The following is a 20,123-nucleotide window of genomic DNA, read 5'->3' as shown; positions in this document are numbered from 1 at the left end:
GAGTCTGTGTGTAAACAGTAACACAGGCCAAGGCAGTGCCACAGCTGAGACGATACATTGGTTATCATCCCCAGTGATGCAGCAGTAAGCCTCAAGTGAGATTTTCAGTGCTCAGTTCCACTGTTCTCTGTAGCAAAAGAAACAGTTTCAGCTTTCTCTGCCTTCTGTCATAAGAGCTTCCCCAGCCTGCCCCACAGCTCCGGCTCCCAGATCAGCACCTGCCTGTTAATGCTGCTGCGTGGCATTGCTCTGCTGAGAATCCTTCTCTCTCCTTCCAGTCACACGAGGAGACCAACGCCTTGCTGCAGGCGAGAGTGCTGCAAAATGGGAATGCCCAGCAAGACTACCAGCCCTCCAGGTTAGTCCTGGCTTGTGGACAGGCAGCGGGGAATAATCCAGCGGGACCTACAAGACTACATGCTCACAAAAGCCTGGCCTCGCCGTGCTCCCATCTGTCCCAGTTCACTTGGGAACCAAATCCGTGCAGCAGCACTAGGCCTTCTTGGTGTAAATGCTCGTCACAGAGCTCATTCCTCTTACGGTTCCGGGGGGGGGGCAATTTCATCGTAGAGACAGCCACCACCTGCTTCCCCCTGCTCCCTTTCCTCCCCCTGCTCCTAAGCCAGAGACTGAAAAGCAGGATGAGCGAAGCTAACGTCTATGATGGGATGCTGATAAACAGCTGCCCCAGAATCTGACCAGGGTCCAGCTGCGGGTGCTCTGTGTCTCACTGTTCAGATGTCGATCAAGTAGCTTCCCATGTTCTCCAGGAGGTGCTACTCCTCCCAGCTCCTGTGGCACTCACTAGATGTTGAATCGTGGATACCAGGTCCCATCCCCTCATTCCCATCCCAGACGGGCTTCCCAGTTTCCGCTCTTCCCCTCATTTAGGAACGCCCAGTGCCATTGCATTGATGGAGCTGGCAGAGGTGTTGCGTAGGCCCTATCTTTCGAGAAGGAGAGATTTGTTAATAGTGCTAAATGTCTGTCTGCCTCCCCAGATTGCCCAACTCAAGAACAGAAGACAGCTCTTTCCTCTACAGTCTTCCAGATGACTCCACTCACCACCTTCTTCAGCCACAAGACGACTGTCCTCACCTTCAAGAGCACTTTGTTGGCCTCCATCATCCAGTGATGGGCAACAAAGTAGGAGGCCCCAGCCTGGATGCTCGACGGGATCCCCTGTTCCACCAAGGTCAGTGGTCTGGAAGACTCTGCTTGCTTCCTTTCATTGTTTTAGGCTGATTTTGAAGGGAAATCTCACCGCAGAGCCTTTCCGATGGCCCTGTTCATGCTTCTGTGGTACAAGGACAGTTTTAATGCCACATAGAACAGCAGCATGGAAAGGCCATGCTAGCAATTGGGGACTGCAAGTTGCCTCACTCAGTTTTGGAGGAGACATTTCTCATTTCTCCCAAAGCTTGAGCTGTATGCTGCTGGGAGAGCACAATACCCACCTCCAGTTGCAAAGATGCTGTCCTTTAGTCCATCTTAATTTTGCATTTTCCAGACTACCAGTAAAACAACAAGGTCCCTGAAAAATTAACGTGAATCCACCTCCCTAGGTCCTGATCCATTGATCCACCCCTGCCGCATAGATCAAACTTGTCGTGTGCAAGCATAGGATCAAGCTCCCACGTAGCCAGGACTTCCAGAATGCAGATCTTACTCTTTGATCAGCGTACCAATCCTCAAAGTGGACTGTTGACTAGAAAACTACCACAGCATCTCTCATTTCTGTATGCATTGTAATCATTTCTTGCTCCTTTCACTTTCAGGAAGCCCTTGCTGCCTAGGCCTAGTGCCAGTTGAAGAGGTAGAAAGACTAGACTGCTGCCAGTCCAGAGGAGATCTCCATCCCCAGAATCCAGTGATCACATCTTTGGGTCAGGATCTACCAAGACATCTGAACAGCAGCCCGCCATCACTGAGGCCCCTAGAGACTCATTCTCCCACCAGCTAGGGACCAAGCTGCCAAGCTGCCTTTTGCAAAAGACTTATTCTAAAGAGAAAAAGAGAATGGGTATTTATTTTTGTATAACACCCCTATTTATATATTTATGCACTTGTATATAGATGTATATGTGCCTTTTATAATGCTATGGAGACAGAAGGCATCCTCAGCAAGGTCACAGGAGGGCTCAGGAAACAAGGCAGCAATTGTCCGTGGCACCGGGCTGTTCATCACAGCACAGGACTGAAACAGCAGCGTGAGAGACGTCGCAGGACACGGACCCAAACAGAGCTGCCGCCGCTGAGGTCTAGCACCTCTTGCAGCGAGGGCTTCACGAGAGAGAACGCCATCAGCAAGGCCTTTTCCTCTTCCCGACAGGAAGGTTTGTCCCAGGAACACACTCCTGTGAATGGACTGGAGTTATGCACTCTGCCTAATCACCTTAAACAACCCTTCACATACACGCCATCTGCAGCTGCCTATCTGTAAAGTCAAACCCACGCTTTAACATCTAAAATAAAGGCTTTAGTCTTTTTGGTGGCTGGCTGTATGCTAAATCCTCCCATAGAATGAACCTGCTTTTTTTTTTTCTACTTGCAGACATAGAGCAAGCAGGATGCCTGGGGAAAGGTGACGTTTCCTGCAGTTACAGTTTTGCAAATAGCCACCGATGTAAATATTAATGCTGAGCTCAAGCCAAGAGGGATGGCTGCTGCCTGTGCCAGTTAAGTGACATAAAACTTCTAGTGAGGAGCACAGCTAGAGGAAATTTTCCTTCACCTGCAAGGACAGCTGTATGGGTTTGGTGATGGGGAGGGAGGCAAATTTTGTTTCCTTATCCTCCATCTCCCACCCTGTGGTTTTCCAGCTTCAAAAGCTTTCAGCTTCCAGGCCTGTGGGTAAGGGTGGGCTTTCTCCCTTAAGGAAACGGGATGCTCGGCCCTTTCATAGGGACCCACGGAGAAGGCAGGCTGCAGGAGTACCGTTCGTTTGGCTGTCCTGGGGCCAGCAGGGGCAGTGCCTGGGCCTGGCTGGGGTAGGGTTGGCTCTCTCTGAGCATACACCAGCCAGAGGAGCAGAAACCATTGGCAAAAGGCAGGGAGCAGGGAGGAAGAGCAAAAGCAGCTGCAGGTTGTTCAATCTGTTTAATTAAAAACTAGTAACCAACCCCAAGGGCGCCTGTGCACCCTCAGAAACTCTGCGCTGGAGGAACAGTGCAGCACAACCCCTCCGCTTTGGGGGTGAAAGAAGTTTTCTTGGTAAGACAGGGAAAGTGCTGTAAATGATCATGCACTGCCACCACACTGAATGTCAGAGGCAAAAAAGAGTAAAACCTGAAAACAGAACAGAGCTCGGCTCGCTCTCACTCTGATCAGGCAGGTGCAAGCCAGTGTAATTACAAAAAAACCAAACAAAAAACCAACCAACAACAAAACCTCCTCCTGCCAGGTAAATACCACGTCCTGCATGCACTGTGGGTCAGTTTTCTACTGCTATCGAGCAGAGGCAAGCAGGAAAGTATCTGATTGACTCCATACCCACCTTAGCGCTGCAGGCCCTGAGGAGAAAGGTCTCTTTGCTTTCTTTAAACAGCTAGCACTCCCCTCGACTCTTAACTAGCTCGGTTAGCAGAGAAGTGCCATATTCCTGCTAGGATAGTTGGCAAATAACAAAAGGCACCCTCAAGGCAGACCTTTTTTACTATTTTTGAGAACACGGGTACCAAAGATGTATTTGCCCACATGAAACTCATATCCAGCCTTCAACAACCACTTGTTTGAAGAGCAGACACATACACATACACACACACACACGGAGGGCACCTGCCCAGTGCCAATCTCTGCAATGGACTGCTAACAGCATTTATAAGTTGTATGAGCACTCTTTTATTCCCTATCTGTCGCTACAGTCATATTTTGATAGGGGAAACAAACAGAACCTTTTACCACTAAGCCCACGTACAGCCAAAGCAATTAATTTCACACTTCCAGCTATGACTACTGCCCCAGCTAACCGTACCCGTTTTTAAGGGAGACTTGTACTGTTCGTTACCGTTTCTAGTGTAAGAAGAGGGAACGATTCAGTTGGTGTCTGAGAGCCCTGGAGTGATGAAGGCTGCAGAAGGCGGCACCCATCTTTTCTGCTAAGGAGAGCAAGGTCTCTTAAGCACCCATCTTTTCTGCTTAGAAGATTGATTTCTTCTTTTAGAAGGGCTGTGTCACGAACCATGTGCTTGAGCCGTGACTCCAGCCTGACCTTCTCTTTGATGTCAGTAGTTCGGGTGCCCCGAAATTCTACTCCCTGTAAGGAGAGGAAGAAAATACCTCCTATAAAACATGGGAGAATGAACAGTGGAAGTTTGTTTCAAGCAGGAAATCGAAGCTTTCCAAGAGGCAGGACAGCTGCGTGACTTTTCCACCCCTCAGTCAGAACTACTTGGAAGTCAGAGTGAGAGACTGCTGACTTAGACTCTGGCGGTCACAGGCAGCTGCCTTACTCCCTAATACAGAGTAAAGAAAACTCTTTCATTCATTTGGCTGTTTCCATGTAACGAAGGAATAATTTTTGCTTGCTGGAAGACATTTTTAAATTAGAAATAAGATGAGTTTGTTTCAATATTAGAAATCAGTGAAGAAAATACAGGGAAGCTAAGGTACTGCCTACCTCAGGATCAGCTCATTCCTCTCCCTTTCTACAAGACCTGGAGCAGCCATCCAGCCTGCGCCACTAGACAATATTAGCTCGAAGTGCTGACTGCAGAGCAGGATGTAAGACCAGAGCCGGTGAGAGCCAGGTGATCCCTTACCCATTTCTGAACACTTCCAAACCTGCACGTAGCACAGCAGCTAAGAGGCTTACCAGATCATTCTTTAGTGAATCCAGCTTGGTTTCAAGTTGCTGCTTTTCAAGGCAAAACTGGTTCAGCTGCTGCAGCTTGCTGGTGTTTTCCTTTGTCAGCTTCATTAGCTGCTGCTGCAGGTCTAAGATTCTTTCCTAGAAAGATATAAAAGGTTGAGCTGGGATGAAAGAGGACAAAAAAAGCCAAGTGGGAAAGAAGTGCTAGGCACAAGTGCCACAGAAGAGAGCTAAACAACAGACTGATCCTGCATACACCACCTGACCCCCTAGTGCCTTTAGCACAATCTGTCATCGTCTTTATTTTTTTAATATTGCAAATACTTAGGTAGATAAAGCAGTTAGGCAAAAGTGTGGGAAAGAGAAAGCCATTAGGTACATAGCACTTCCCTATGTGCCCTTCTGTAAGGGCAGCAGAAGAGCGGTGCCTGTTCGCACCACAGTAGCTGAGCCTTGGGCTCCCCGATAGAGACATAAGGTTTTCCGACTGCACAGACTGGCATCCCAGGCATGAGTCAGGGCTCACGAGAGCCCCCTGCTCAAATAGTTTGTCACCAAAGGCAGTGAGAGGAGGCAGCAGGTTCTGTATCCCAGCTGAAAACCGAAGGAAAGCACTCCGGAAGAGCTTCACATAGGGACTGAAGTAGAAGGATGCATTTGAGGAAAGTAAAACAAAAAGATTATCAACTAACTCCATGAGAAAATAGGATGCGTGTCAACAGCTGGAACAGAGGTAGAAATCATTATGGGAAATGGGAGTTGGCCATTATGGCCCAACTATTAACGACAAGTGAAAAAAACCCAAACATGAACATGTTCACGAAAGGTTTTAGTGTAACTATTCAGCCCCAGGGAAATGAAGCCTCAACAGATCATCACAACACATCCCCCTCCTTTTCCTGCTCCTTACCTCCCACTCTTTGAGCTCCTGGGAGTGCACATATTCTTTCTCCATTATTTGCACTTTCAACTCTTCCATGCGTATGTTAACAGAGTGTGCTTGAACTGCTTCAAAATCCACCAGCCGGCCAAACTTCTTCATCATCAGATGATTGCACTTCTCTTCCAGTCCTAGCAGAGGGGGCAGAGCACAAATGGCATCGCTGCCTTTCAGTGGTTAAGGACCTTACCCCCAGCTTTTTGTCTGAGCTCTTTGGTATTTGCCTGTAATAAATAATTCACACAAAGCCACACAGAGCCAACAACAGAATATTGCTGTTTGTCCTTGCCCATGACCATGTCTGTGTGGTCACTAAGCCACACTCTGAGCCAGTTCTAGTAAGCCACTCCCACACCAAAGGCTATATAGGGCCCCTGCAGGTTTGGTGGTGCTAGACACATTTTTGGGTTTGGTCCTTGGGAAAGCGTTTCAAATAGGGCTTGTTTCACTCTTCTTATGTTACACAGAGGACGATATTGCCAAAAAAAGTGTATGCTTTAGGGAAAGTACTTTTTTCTGAGCAGTTCTGGTTTACGGCCAGAAACAGCAATCACGTGCCCTAACTTCAAGTGTCTCATCTCAGTCAACTCTCCTTACACTAAGTTCCCAAATTATTTCACACAGCCTAATGACTCTGCAGTGCTGGAGAACTACCAGTACTTCATCAAAACAGTCCACTTGATCTGCTCGTTCTGTTTTATTTTCTGCAGTAACCAGCTGTGACATCTGTGTGAGTGTAAAGACAGACATCTGGTGAGTTACCCCCACGCAGTGAGGGGGACAGAATGAGCATTAGTATGCTGTGCTGTTCAAAGTCTCTGTTACTCACGTCGAATCTCTATCTCCATCTCCTTTTTTTCCCGGACAAGCTGCTTATGTTGCTCCTGGGCCTTCTTATAGATCCCTCTTTGCATTATCTTTTCATTACGTAGGTCCACAATTCTCTTCTGCAGATACTGTAAGGACTGCCTGGTAAATACCAAAGCCTGGGAGAAGTCACTGGGCATCTCCCCATTAACCAAGTACTCCACCTGCGAGAAACAGCCGTAAGCAAGGTTGACTTTTATTAAGGGTGCTGGTGATCTCTCTGGATAAGAAATGTGTGAGCATTAGAGAACTAATGAGTGAGGCAATAGTAAGCACAGGCAACTCTCATGTTTTGGGCCAGGGAATCACACTACCACTCAGCAAAGCTCAAAGACTACTTAAAGCTGTGCTGACTGCCTACATATAAAGCTGTTGACCATCCTGTGGCACCTGAAACCAAGGAGGAATAAGGGGCTCCCTGTCAACTGTACTTTGGAATGATCTGGGAGCTGCAGGATTGTGGAGTCAGGCCTCAGACTCTTATGTCTTTATTACCAACCTTTTAATGAATGGTGAAAGAACAAATGGAGAGAGCTGAGCTTGCCTTAGAGGTATATTGGCCAGAACAGGCAGAGGCCTCTCTTCTCTCTCTGAGGACAAGATTCAGCCCAGAGTAAACAACAGTATTGTCTTGAGTTTTCCTCTTAATTTTCTACTTATCATCCCCGCGCTAGCAGCTGTGTAGATGAATGCACTGCATCCAGTCCAGCATTATTGAATTGAGCAAAACTCCCACTAGTTTAGTTTGGGGGATTTTTTTGGCTTGGTTTTTTGGAGTGGTTTTTTTCCAGGAGAACATCAGTAGGTATGGACCTGAAGGAAAATCCCATGCCAAATCTATAAAACACTTGAAGATTATGCACGTTTCAGCAATGGGCTGACCTGCCTGCCCTTACCCTTTTTATGTCAGTATAGGAGAAAGAAACAAAAACAATTTAGAAGAAATAGCAGCATGAAGTTCAATTAATACTTCACTCCCAGGACACTGGTGAATCAGGAGCTAAGGGCCTCAAAGAACAGTAACACCATTGTTTAGACGTACACGGCCATTCTGCACCTGCAGACGCACAGCATCCTGAATTACCTGATGGAGTTTCAAAGGCACGACTACATATAGCTCATTCAGTCTCTGCTGCTTTTCCCACTGAAAGGTCTCCAGTTCTCCGTCTGCAGTGTCCAGACTGGTTTCCACTACTTTTGCCTGCAGAAAGACAAATTGTGGACAAACAAAAACCCTGTAGTACTCAAATACATAAGGCAGCAAGATTCTATGTTAGAGTTCCTGATCCAAAAGAGAAAGAAGTATTTTTTTTAAAAAAAAAAAAGTGTTTTTTTTCTACATACGATGACAGGTGAGTTTCAAAGGCAAACACAAGGCTCATCTACATATGCAAGCAAGATTCTACCCTGAATACCTCTGTACACAGGTACACTCGCAAACATCTCCTTTAGTAGAGAAGCCCTGTATGTATCAAGAGACCGCTGCTTGGTTTACTGTCTAAAACACTTCTAGATCTACAGAGCCCACAATACATTTTTTACTGTGTTATGCCTGGAAATACTTATTGATTCTGCATGAGAAAGAAACAATTCAGACTCAAATGTCAGACCTCAGGGTGAATATGTGGCAGCTGGCACTTAGGAAAGCCTTTAAAAACTAAACAAAAAATGTTGTAAGTTAAGCATATTTGATGGAACATTTTTGAGGCACAATAAAAGCAAGGCTTGCATAATGTTATTTTGGCAGAAGTCTCTCTCTATCCCGGATAACCCTTCAAATTGATATTTTTGAATTAATATAAATCAAATGTCTTGATGAATGCAGGAGCTCAAAAAAGCTAAAAGGAAAACTTGCACCAAGAGAGTTTATTCAGTAATTACTGTGACAAAGAAAAAAAAAAAAACACCACAAAAAAACCCAAAAAAACTACAATAAAAAGAAATAGATGGAATAATATCATTTTTATGCATTTATGTTAACCTCCGTTTGTGTTCGGATAAGTATTCTTTACTCTCTCCATCCCCACACACATGCACAGAGGACAGGACAGACTACATCAGGTGTTTCATCTGAACCGCGGAATCCAGTTCCTGCTGCCACGTGATGGCTAGGCAGCTGGGACAGAACTGGACCTAAAACCTGAATCCAGCCTCGCAGCAGCTAAGGGCACAGCACCTTGATTGACCCTTTTCAGGAGGACAGATGACCCATGTTGAGCTGCCTCCTGCCTCTGTGCTACCACAGATATCTCTACCCAAACTGAGGCCTCTCAAAGGGTTAGGATTTTGGTTTTAAATCTTAGGCAAAATCACTAGCACAACATTGTCACTGTAACGGAGCCAGCTGATGCTTGCTGAGAAGAAAACACAATACCTTTTTGGCTAAGGCATTATATTTCTTTCTGAGGTTAGCAGCAACGTTCTTCTTCTCTCTTAAAGCTTTCTCAATGTCTAACCGCTTCTGCCGGAGCTGGATGGTGTGTCGGAAGAGTGCCTCATTGCAATCTGAGAAGAAAAGAGTCAAAGAATAGCTTAGTTTCATTATGACTGCACTATAGTTACAGGCTTGAGCTAGTAGCTTCTCCTGCTGTGCAAACTGCCCAGCGTTCCCCATAATAAGATGATGCTCTTGGCTCCCTAGAGCTTTCTCAAACATAAACCACTTTCCTCCATGAGGGGATGAATGTCTTGGACAGATCTTTTTTTCTTTAAGTTCAGTCAAGACAGTTTGTTTCCTGAAGTAAGACTAAATGCATCAAAGCCAGTATTCAAGCCAAGTGCTCAAAAGTCAGCTCTTGTAAGTAATGCAGTCCCAGTAATTAATACATGTAACAGTATAATCTTCAATTATGCCAACACGTAGGGTTTTTTATCCATAGCACCCTTCACTAGAAATGATGAATTTGCTGTAGGGTTCATTTATAGCTCTATCTGTAAACACAGCTGTGGTTCATACCTGTTTCATTTGTTTCATGGTAAGGAAGATCCGTGAATTTCTATCAAACACAGTGATTTCAGTCATACTAATCGAGTGCATAATTATACCCAAATCAGCAGGCATTAAAAAAAAAAGTCCAATAAAGGCAAGGCGAATGACACATGAAGAGACAAATACTAAGAGGCTAATGCAACGTGTAATTTCCCTGTTAAATTAGTAATTTGGACTTTTTTAATAAAAAGTAAAAATCTTCATTTCTTCCCAAAATTTCATTGGAGATGAATGAGGAGTTAATCAAAAATTCAATTTGTGGAAATGATGTTAAAATCCAATTAAAAAAATCTATAATAAGGTAATTTGTTGGTAAGTTCTAACCGAAAGTAAAGCAGTGTTGTTACGTGCTCATTGACGTATCACTCAAAGAAGATGTGTCTTTTTTTAAAAAAAAAAGACAACAACATCCTAAACTAAACTCATACAAAAGAAAAGGTAGGAGGCGCAGGGAAGTTGCTTGCCTTTGTTGAATGACCGAACGATGAAGATTTTGCACAGTAAAGCTCCCAGCTTTTCAGAGACCCTCAAGAGCGGAGCCCAGCAACAGGCAATTGCTGCATAAATCCACGAGGGGGTAACAAAGACCTTAGTTTACCAGCACGGTAGCATCCCCCCAGCTAGCACAGGCAGCAGGTTTCCAGAGAGCGGCTACAGCCTCCCACCAGTTCCATTCCTGAGAGGAGCCTTTTCTCTCCAGAAAACAGCCAGGAAATGGTGAATGGTTCTTTACATGAAATAAATAATTCTTAGTGCTTAGCTAAGTTTTATTTTTATAAAGTTTTTAATTAGGGTACCATATAGTACCAGCGGTTTCATTATCTTCACTGAGATTTCCTGGGGAGAAATGCTGCACTCGGGAGAGGTACACAAGTTCTGGGCCTTAATGACATTAATATGTAGTGAAGAACAAAGTTTTGTGTTTTCTTTTTAAACACACAATGCTGCTGCTAAATCTAAACAAGTTGTCAATGCAAGGAAATGATGGCTTAGGTACTCTTTGGGCAAACAGAATCATCGAAAACTTCATCTTCAGATCCAGAATTTTCTTCGTCAGTCCCCAAGCTGGACTCTTCAGCGTTCTCCTCTTCATCCTCATCTTCTTCATCTGGAAGAAAAGGACAGTACTGCTGGTTTGCAGAATGCCCATGGACCCACTGGCTGGGTGTTACGCCAATCTGCTGGTGAACACAATCCCAATAACCCATGAAAGATCATCCTGGTGATATGTGAATCCAGGTACCTTTTGCATTGATCTGATAACTTCACAGAGATAAAAAATGAGGGAGAGAGATGACCTAGTAATGCCAAAGGCACAGACACAGGTACGTTTTGGGGCCTTGGTAATGTTTCCTCTATATGTGCTAGTAATTTAAACCTTGTGAGTTTACCATTCTGCTACAGAGACTAATCAACCAAGCAAAATACAAAGGTACAAAACTGTCACGAAAACATCACTGTGTCTGTGCTTTTTGCTAATCATGTCCTACTTGAAATCAAAAGCCACGCCAAAGAGAAAGCACAAGTATTTTAGCTCAGTAAGACTGCCTAGCCCTAGCAGTTTAAAACAGAGTCACTAAGATAAATTAAATCCTTTCATAATATGTTTAGTCCTGTGACTAATAGATGATTGCAGATTAGGTCTATGACCTCTCATTAGTCAATGGACAGATTAAAGAAGACTGTCATGAACGTGGCAGACTAATCACTTACCCATAGCTCCCATTGGTACAGCATGGAAAGTACCTATTTAAAACTTTGCCTCTTCCTCATACCAATTACCAGTGCTCAATATTGATTTACAGGAAGTAAATTGCAGGAGCTGTCATCAGACCAAACGTAGTCAGTTAGAGGCTGAATTACATCATTGTTATCAATCAAGATAACAATGCTGCCACGGAACATGGATCAGGACATAAACAAACCTGGGTAGGTCTGATCTATGGTTTTCTGAACGGAGTTCAGTGTTGCATGTATTCAGGGCTCCAGCTAGATTTGAGAGATGTTTACTTGACCACATGGAAGCCCGTGTAACAAATCCATAAAACAAAAAGAACAGCATCTCCAACCTGCTTCTCTTTCTTTTTTTTCCACCCAGTTGATTTTCTTCTTCAGAACCTTGGTCAGAAAATGGGAGAACTCATTGTTTTCTCCAAGGGATGCTTGGAAGTTGGCATAAAGGGCTTTCTCACATTCCTGAAGCTTTACAATCTCATCCTTTCTATCCTCCATCTGTGCAAGGTAGCTGTTCAATTTTGACTAAACAAACAAAAAAACCCCTACTTCAGTTAAAAGGTACAACCCGTGTGTGTAGGATATATAAAGTACATACAGGATCTGTGAAATGCAAAACTTGTCTTTCTCTCTTTAAACCTATGTTTCAATCAAGCATAACCTGGAAGTTCTTAAATTTAAGTATATCATTTGTCACTATTCCACATCATGAAGTACCTATTAAAATACAACTGTCAAGATGACAAAAATATTAACAACTGGAATTTAAAAGTGACCATCCCAGGCTGATTATCAAGAAATTCGTGTTTTTTTAAAATTTAGCACTAGACACTGGATCGGTGCTAATATGAAGCAAAAAAATGCCACTATTTACTTAACAGTTTGCTTTTGTTTCAAGCCCTGCATTAGTGATACTGTCAAAGCAGAGACACGTGGTGTACTTACTTGCATGGCCTCCTGCTCGCTGATGAGGGCACTAACACGCCCCTGGAGAAGGTTCTCCTGTTTCTCAAGGTTCTTCAGGATAAGCAGCTCTTCATACCACGTCATGTAGCGCAGGTCAGCGCTTTTCATCTGGACATCCAGCTTCAGTTTCTTGTGCCGTAGAAAGCAAAGTTCAGCATCAAAGTTGATCACCAGTGCGTTGATCTGGAGCATATGAGAGAGTCAAATGCGGAACAGGGAAAGCATTAGGAGTGGAGCTAAACATGTAAAGCTAGAGAAAAGAAAAATTCTCTCTGCTAAATCAACAACTCGCCCATGGTATTTGTTATGAATTACTGAAGCCCTTAAAAAGACAAAGTTAACCCCAAATGTGCCTTCATTCTCAGCACAATAGTAAAAGAATCACCAGGGCTTCAAAGGAATGTCTCGCTGCATTCCACTCTACCCCCGAAGTATTTTACTCTTCAGGGAACGTTTGAAGTAGTTAATTTAACAATCCCAGATGTAGCAATAAAGTCTTCTGCCTTGACAGACCTCTTTCAGAATACCTGCCAGCTCTTCCCTTAGACATTTACAGTTAAATCAGCACTAGCAGCTGCCAGCACTAACTGATACATATGTGACGGTGACAGCAGCACTCGGATATTCTTTCAAAACCTTCACACAGGAACACAAGGGTGTTTGTGTTGGGGTAGACCAAAGAGTCAATGGCCAACAGCAGAAGTTAGAGAAAAGATAGCAAGAAACAGAGCAAACAAGTGAACAGTGGAACACGTCTGGCATGCTCCTCTCTGTACCCGCCTGAATTCTGACTCAGGGGCATCCTGAGCTTGAAGGAGTATGTTTGTGTTCAACGCCTCTGAATGGATTTTTCTTCCAGATTTTATGAAATGGTAGCTTCCCCCACATCCTAACGCTGAGCTCCAAAGGTTAGTTATTGTTGGATAGGAAAACTACTTCTGTTCGCATGTTTCAAGCTTTCTACATAACCATTTCATCTGATATCTCTTCTTCTTTTAAGAGGTGATTCCCACGTTCCTTTTCTATGCTACTCATAATGTTATCACCTCTACTACAACCCTGTCGGTTGCCCCTTTTCCAGGCCAAAGACGCTTTATCCATTTAGATGTGCCTTTTAAAGAAGCTTTTCCATGACTAAGCATTTTGTGTACCTTTTCTAATTCTACAATATAATTTTTAAGACTAAAGAGTTAGGACTATAATTATTTAAGAGCTGAGAACATAATGAAATCTACAAAGTTGTAGTGATGCTCCTTTTTTCCCCTTTTCGTCACTTTTCAAGTAATTTCTAACATTTTACTTGTCTTTTTTGACCACTAAGCTCATAGTTTCATAGAAAAATCAATAAGAAATACAAGATCTGTTTTTCAAGTGATAATAGTCAGTCACAGTTAGGGGTGTATGCTGATCCCTTCAGATCAGCACTTTGGAAAGGGAAGAGTAGCTGCAATCCTGAGATGGAAGGGGTTTTGGTTTTATTTCTGGTGCAGTATGATTGCTCAACCTGACAAAAATAACTTTTGATTTCCTACCTTTTTAATCAAGGTCTCCTGCAAGTATAGATTTTTTATCTTCTCTCTCTTTAAAATTTCAAGTTCCATTTCTGTTGGCTCTGCCTTCTCAATCTCAAAAACGTTTTGCAGCTCTGTGACCACAGACGATACTGTTTTCATCGGTTGTGCAGCTGCAGCCAGTGCCATAGGGTCAATCTTTTTAATGGAAGGAGCTCGAAGACACTCATACCTAAATGCATGAGCTGAGGGAGACCTTTCCAGTTCTTCCTGGAGCTTTGCCTTGGCCTCCTGCTCTTCTTTAAACTTCAGGAGAATGTCACTGTCGTACTCAAGTTTTTTTTCAGGAACCTCATCTGGGTGTAACTGAGGTATCAGGGGAAGAGGGAGACATTCTGATGAATCCAAGGCTGCCTGTATGGATTTCAATTCTTGCACTAAACACTTGATTTCATCAATAATAGAAACCTTGAGATCCCGCAAAGACATGATCTCTTTGTTCATATTCACTTTCCTCTTATGGATCTGCAAAGGAAAAAAAAAATGTTAGTAGTATTCCCCAGGAACACTTACAGAATACGTAGCCTTCCCCAACACAAGTAATGGTTAAGAGGCATGTCATACTGACTTTCTTTCTTTCCATACTAGCTTTCTTTTCTGTACCATCTCCACACATTAACATTTTTAAACAGCTGTCTTTCAGTCTGTGGTTTTAAAATCTTAGGAACCACCTCTCTCTCTCTCCTTCACAGAAAATAGCAAAGGTGTAAGAAAGGAAACGAAGCTTCCTCATTTTCCCCCAGTTCCTGACTTCGCTGTGAGTTTCTTGACATGAGATGTTGAAGCCGTGCAGAAAGCAGACAGAGGCTGTGAAAAGAAGCTGTGGGTTTTAAAGGATTAATCATTTGGGTTGTCTCTCATTAAATACAAAGAGTATCTCAGCTTTGATATATGGCCCTCTTTGCAGGCATACAGTACAAATAATATATTAAGAAAAAGAAAATGTCTTCTAATATTTTGTAAAGTAAGCTTCCATCCCCAAGACAAAAGAAACATACCTGAAAGGACCTTTTCTGTACATACTACCAAATGCACAGGTGTACGGAAATCTAGACTTCTTTGACATAGTCACTGAAACAAAGCCATTATCTCAAATAACCTCAAAGATACTGAAACAGTCCTCCATAAATGTAGGTTCTGGAAGGCAGATAAGATTCTTGTCTTTTATATGTGATGGTGAAGCTGATACAGCTATTGCAGGTGATTAAAAGTGGAATAAATTTCTGAATTTTCAAAGTATAGTAGATAGCAATATTAAAAGCAAGAAGGTAACATTCTGTCAGGCGCTTTTGGATTTCATACAAGCCACTAGATGTCCAAAACAAATTCTCTTCAGGCCTTCCAGCAATCCAGAGTCCCAAAGTCAACTCAGAAAACTTTGGCATCAGCTGAATATTTTTTCTCAAACTCAAGATGAAGATCCACTAATCTGAAAAGTGACACTTATATCAGATGTAAATGTCAGGTAGTAAGTAAACAGGCAAGTGCAGCAAAACCTATTTGTAACAACCTGTTTGCATCTTGCTTGGCCTGTAGGCAGACCTCAGTAATAATTCTATATTCAGAAATCAGTAATAATAATTCTGTTCAACATCATTAATTATCTAGATGATGGGGCAAAGAGTACCCTCAGCAAGTCTGCCTACAATGTAAAACTGGGAGGAGTGGCTACACCAGAGGGCTGTGCTGCCATCCAGAGGGGCAGGCTGGGGAGGTGGGCTGACAGAAACCTCACAAAGTTCAACAAGTGGAGGTGCCAAGTCCTGCATCTGGGGAGGAACAACCCCATGCACTGGTACACACTGGGGGCTGACCAGCTGGAAAGCAATTTTGCAGAAAAAAAGCGTGGGTCTTGGTGACCACCAAGTGGACCATGAGCCAGCAGCGTGCCCTTGTGGCAAAGAGAGCTAACATTATGCTGGACTGCGGTAGGGAGAGTGTTATCACAGGTCGCGAGAGGTGACCCCTCCTCAGCAGTGGCAAGGTCACATCTGGAGTGCTGTGTCCAGTTCTGGGCTCCCCAGTACAAGAGAGAGATGGTGCTACTGGAGACAGTCCAGTGAAGGGCCGCTAAGATGATTAGGGGACTGGAGCATCTTTCATGTGAGGAAAGGCTAAGAGAGCTGGCACTGTTCCTGTTCAGCCTGGAGACGAGAAGGCTCGGTGTGGGGCAGAGGGGATCTCAACAATGTATATAAATACCTGAAGGGAAGAGTGCAAAGAAGATGGAGCCAGGAGCTTTTCAGTGGCCCCCAGTGTCTAGCAAGAGGAGATGAGTGCAAACCGAAACACAAGAGGTTCCCTCTGAACATCAGGAAACGCTTTTTTACTGTGAGGGTGACTGAGCACTGGCACAGATTGCCCAGTGAGGTTGTGGGGTCTCCCTCCTTGCAGTAATTAAAAAGCCATCTGGACATGGTCTTGGGCAACCTGCTCTAGATAGCCCTGCTTGGGCAGAGGGTTTGGACTAGGTTACCACCAGAAGTGTCTTCCAACTTCAATCCTTCTGTGTCTGTGATAAGGAGACACTCTATTAATTTACTTTTTTCACATGAAATAAAAAAGGAATGTGATCTAACATTAATATATTTGGCACATATATATCATTTATTTGGCTCTCATCTTTCTAAAAGAAAACAACCCTATACACCAGCCACCTGAAGTAACTGGAATTGTTCATCTGTATAAACCAGGAATTTACAACAAGAACTATTCCCTTTGTATTGGCTTGCTCTACTGAATTAGGTTAATCACTGGGTATCTGGTAACATCAGCACTACAGTGAAGTACTGGAGGCCAAGCATGAGATGAAAATGATCCAACAAATCCTCTGAGACTGTAGCATTGCTTCTGTAATGTTTAGACCTCACTATCAAAGCAACCCAGCCCAGAGGGTGCCCGAGATTAGGCAACTGGTTCATGAGGATAAGACTGGAGAAGATTCAGGGCCACCAAGAACACAAACTACACTTCACCAGACAAAGATAAACCATGCAGTGAAGACACTGCTCTGTCAGTAAGCAGGGCAAGAAATAAGCATTCCTACCAAAAAGCAACTAGACAGTTCCAAGTTCAATAGACATATTTCTTCATTGTTCTTTTAGCTAAAGAAATTTGTCACTCTGTTTTACTCCAGCAATAAAATTAAAAACAGTTCCTATGAGAAGAAAGATGGGGGGGGGGGGCACGGAAAGTCACAAGGAAAGCAACAAAGACATTACACAACATTTTAGCTTCATGTGTCTTTGTGGTTAAAGACATGCAGATGCTGTAGGAGTCCTACCACAGAAAGGTGGCTCCAAAAGACCTGGTTTCTCAGGAAGATTCCAGTGCTTAGATTTTAAATCACCCAGAAGAGTGATTGCCAAAGTCCAAGTATAGAAAGGCCACACTAGATACACGTCTTTGCTCACATCCCTTTTTTGTAAAAAAAAAAAAACTTTACTAGATGATAAGAATTTTTAAAGAATTCAGAAAGACTTATGTTCCTGCTGAAGTACAAGAGAAGGTAAATTCTCATTTTAAAAGAGCCAGCTGAGAGTTATCCTAGATTGATTCAGGTTTGAGTTTGGTGAAGCACTACCAGTTCACAAGAGAAAAGCTGATCTGTAACTAAACCTGACTTAATATAGTCTTGTCCTTTAAGGCCTTTCCCCACATCCACTTTGATTTCCTTTCAAAAAATTTCTTCAGTGACTAATACATTATCATCCCTCCTCAAAAAGGGAGAAATATACACATCAATAAATCAGTTTACATACAAACACTTCCAGGGATTTGAGCTGCATCAACTTCTTCTCAGTGTTCATAAGCCTGTGTTCAGGGACTCTGTAGTTAGTGGCAGTCTTCAGCATATAACATCCCATATTTTCCTGTGCTTCTTTGATATCCTCAACATCTTTGGGATTCTCATAGTCACCACTAGGTTTGCTCTTGTATCTGGTAGGTACAAAACAAAGCTGAACTTTTAAGACAGAAAACATACAGATGAACAAACAGGGTAATTTCATACCTTCTGATTTACTCAGGAAGGCTTGGGAGGCGAGCTAGGGATCAAAAACCACACACCTCTTTCAGAAAAGAACGGTTACTTTGGGAAGAACATCACTGCACATTTGAATGAAAACCTCAGATAATTTTTTTTGCCCCCAAGAACTCTTATGACATAGCTCTGCCATGGGAAAGGTTAAACCTTTACACTCGGACCAAGTTCTGGGGTTAGTGAGTACATGCTGCGCTCAATCTCAGGGAGCTGCGTGTCAACACTCCACCAGCCCATAGCACAGAATACCTGATCCTACTTTATATCATTAAACACTTAATAACCTTCTCAAAAAATGAAGAATAACCTTGTATTCTGACTCTACATTGGTCCCATTGCCTGTCATTCATCTCCTAATGAAGATATTCTGTACTTCCATGAGCATTCGAGATGTCTTGTCCCCCTCTCTTGCCTCTCAAAATAAAGGCCAGCGTGGAGCGTGAAGGTATGTCACCAACACTCATATAACGGCCATGATGTCAGCACCACTGACCCAACCCAGCTGTTACAGCATCTGCTCTGTGTGGTGCAGGCAGGGTTAACAGAGTTGACTGCAATGGTCTAGGTGTCCCTTAGTCATGATTGATTTAGACACCTTTTACTCCCTATCCGAAGATGCAGCTACCTAGGTGAATTCAAGTTTTTTAATGTTTTAGAATAACCATAGAAAATAACTGAAAGATTTTATTGCTCTCTTGAGACTCAGAGATACATAAAAACTCATCTATTTTAATTACAACCATTAGGAATATAAAAAACTAGGCAGAGAGATTATAGTGCCATACAACGGCTAAACAGCATTACTTGACCTCAGACAAGAAGCAGAACTTAAAGGCCATAGAGTCCAGTTCGAGACTCACAATTCATCCCACTCTGCCTTCCTCTTCATGATCTTAGCTTTCATCGTGTCAGATTTCTCAACAATTTTTCTGATTTGCTCATGTTTCCTTTCTATATAATGTGTGGTTGGCTTTCGGACCTCTGACGTTTTCAGCTTTTCAGCTTCGCCCTCAAAAATTCCAGTATCTAGACCAAAAAACAATAATGAAGCTGTAAACACCATGCAGCACAGTGTAGTCCCAACTCTTGTAGAGCTAGTGTCAATCAGTGGAGTTCCACTGTAGTGGATATTCTGAATGTATTCAGGCTCCCTGACTTGACTTTTAGCCACATTCTACCCATGGAGTTGACAGACAAATGCTGACATTAACCTAAACAAGGAAAACTATGTTTTACTATGTATGTAACATAGTAACATGTGTTACTATGTACATAGGTACTGAAAAAACATACCACAGTTACATTTATTTACCTGTGTACCTAAAGAAATTATAATTCTTTTAGCTTTGAGTCAGGAAAACAAACTGACATGAAAGACGGAAATCATATTGCTGATAAGATTTAAATGGTCACCATTAGCCCTGTGCATATGCCTTGTCTCGGGTGTGACAATCTCCCTATTTTCTGCTTGTTTCCGTGCTTGTTCAAGTACTGTCCTCTTCCATGATGGACGTTCCTTATCTTGGTAGCATTCCTCAGACATTGCTGAAAGTCTGTAGGTGGAAATCTGATGATTGCTTTGAATAGCGTGAACAACAGTGTCAAATGCCAATGAATCCCGAAACCTGAAAAGCCAAATTAGACAAAACTACCAGATGTCAGTAGACACAACCTACCATTTTGCCTTAACCAAAAGGACATGAATAATGTAGTTCACTTATTGCACATACAACCATTACATGTAAATTCACAAGTCAGTAAGTAATAGCATGATGGTATCTGATGCTATCTATTGACTTCTATCCAAGCTAGCAATAGACATGCTCAAAAATAAACATATTAAGACCTCTCCCAATATTGAAACTTACATCAGGTTCTTCATGAGGATATTTTTCATCTTCCATTAAGGACTGATCAAAACATGCTCATTCAAGTCTTTTTCCCAGTCACACACTCTGTATGCCTACGGTGTTCTTGTTACCCTGTATTATTTCTGTTGTGTCTTTATTTTTAGGAATTCATCTTTTGCTGTATACTTAGATTTCAGAAAACCAACCAAAAAAGCACCTCACACTTTAACTTGCATTTTTGAGGAAGTTCATTTCATAACTTCAAACTGTAGAGGGTACATTGTGTTAGCAATGACACTAAAATACCTGACAGACATGTAACGTGCCTGAAAAACAGAGTTCCTTTTACGGGTT

At 42.9% G+C, this 20,123-nt stretch overlaps 2 protein-coding genes across 5 annotated transcripts in view; one reads left to right on the top strand and one right to left on the bottom strand.

The window, feature by feature from the left end:
* The window catches only part of BOC (BOC cell adhesion associated, oncogene regulated), a 56,988-nt gene extending 54,500 nt beyond the window's left edge, over positions 1-2,488 (top strand). For all 4 annotated transcript variants that reach the window (XM_055712182.1, XM_055712180.1, XM_055712181.1 and 1 more), the window contains exons 17-19: positions 279-358; positions 1,002-1,195; positions 1,779-2,488. In XM_055712182.1, the coding sequence (XP_055568157.1) occupies positions 279-358; positions 1,002-1,195; positions 1,779-1,963 (459 nt within the window). In that variant the 3' untranslated portion in view covers positions 1,964-2,488. The remainder of the gene's footprint in view (positions 1-278; positions 359-1,001; positions 1,196-1,778) is intronic.
* Positions 2,489-2,604: 116 nt separating this feature from the next.
* The window catches only part of CFAP44 (cilia and flagella associated protein 44), a 42,135-nt gene continuing 24,616 nt past the window's right edge, over positions 2,605-20,123 (bottom strand). Inside the window, exons 22-34 of the mRNA XM_027817008.2 lie at positions 19,333-19,544; positions 18,780-18,945; positions 17,639-17,816; positions 13,839-14,342; positions 12,286-12,489; positions 11,676-11,865; positions 10,604-10,714; positions 8,992-9,122; positions 7,702-7,818; positions 6,580-6,781; positions 5,721-5,881; positions 4,814-4,948; positions 2,605-4,255 (exon numbers count right to left, since the gene is read on the bottom strand). Of these exons, the coding sequence (XP_027672809.2) occupies positions 3,980-4,255; positions 4,814-4,948; positions 5,721-5,881; positions 6,580-6,781; positions 7,702-7,818; positions 8,992-9,122; positions 10,604-10,714; positions 11,676-11,865; positions 12,286-12,489; positions 13,839-14,342; positions 17,639-17,816; positions 18,780-18,945; positions 19,333-19,544 (2,587 nt within the window). The 3' untranslated portion in view covers positions 2,605-3,979. The remainder of the gene's footprint in view (positions 4,256-4,813; positions 4,949-5,720; positions 5,882-6,579; positions 6,782-7,701; positions 7,819-8,991; positions 9,123-10,603; positions 10,715-11,675; positions 11,866-12,285; positions 12,490-13,838; positions 14,343-17,638; positions 17,817-18,779; positions 18,946-19,332; positions 19,545-20,123) is intronic.

The sequence above is a fragment of the Falco cherrug genome, chromosome 5 (assembly GCF_023634085.1).
Source record: "Falco cherrug isolate bFalChe1 chromosome 5, bFalChe1.pri, whole genome shotgun sequence".
Classification (NCBI taxonomy): domain Eukaryota; kingdom Metazoa; phylum Chordata; class Aves; order Falconiformes; family Falconidae; genus Falco; species Falco cherrug.
The sequence above is the reverse complement of the archived record's forward strand: the minus strand, read 5'-3'. Positions and strand labels throughout refer to the sequence as shown.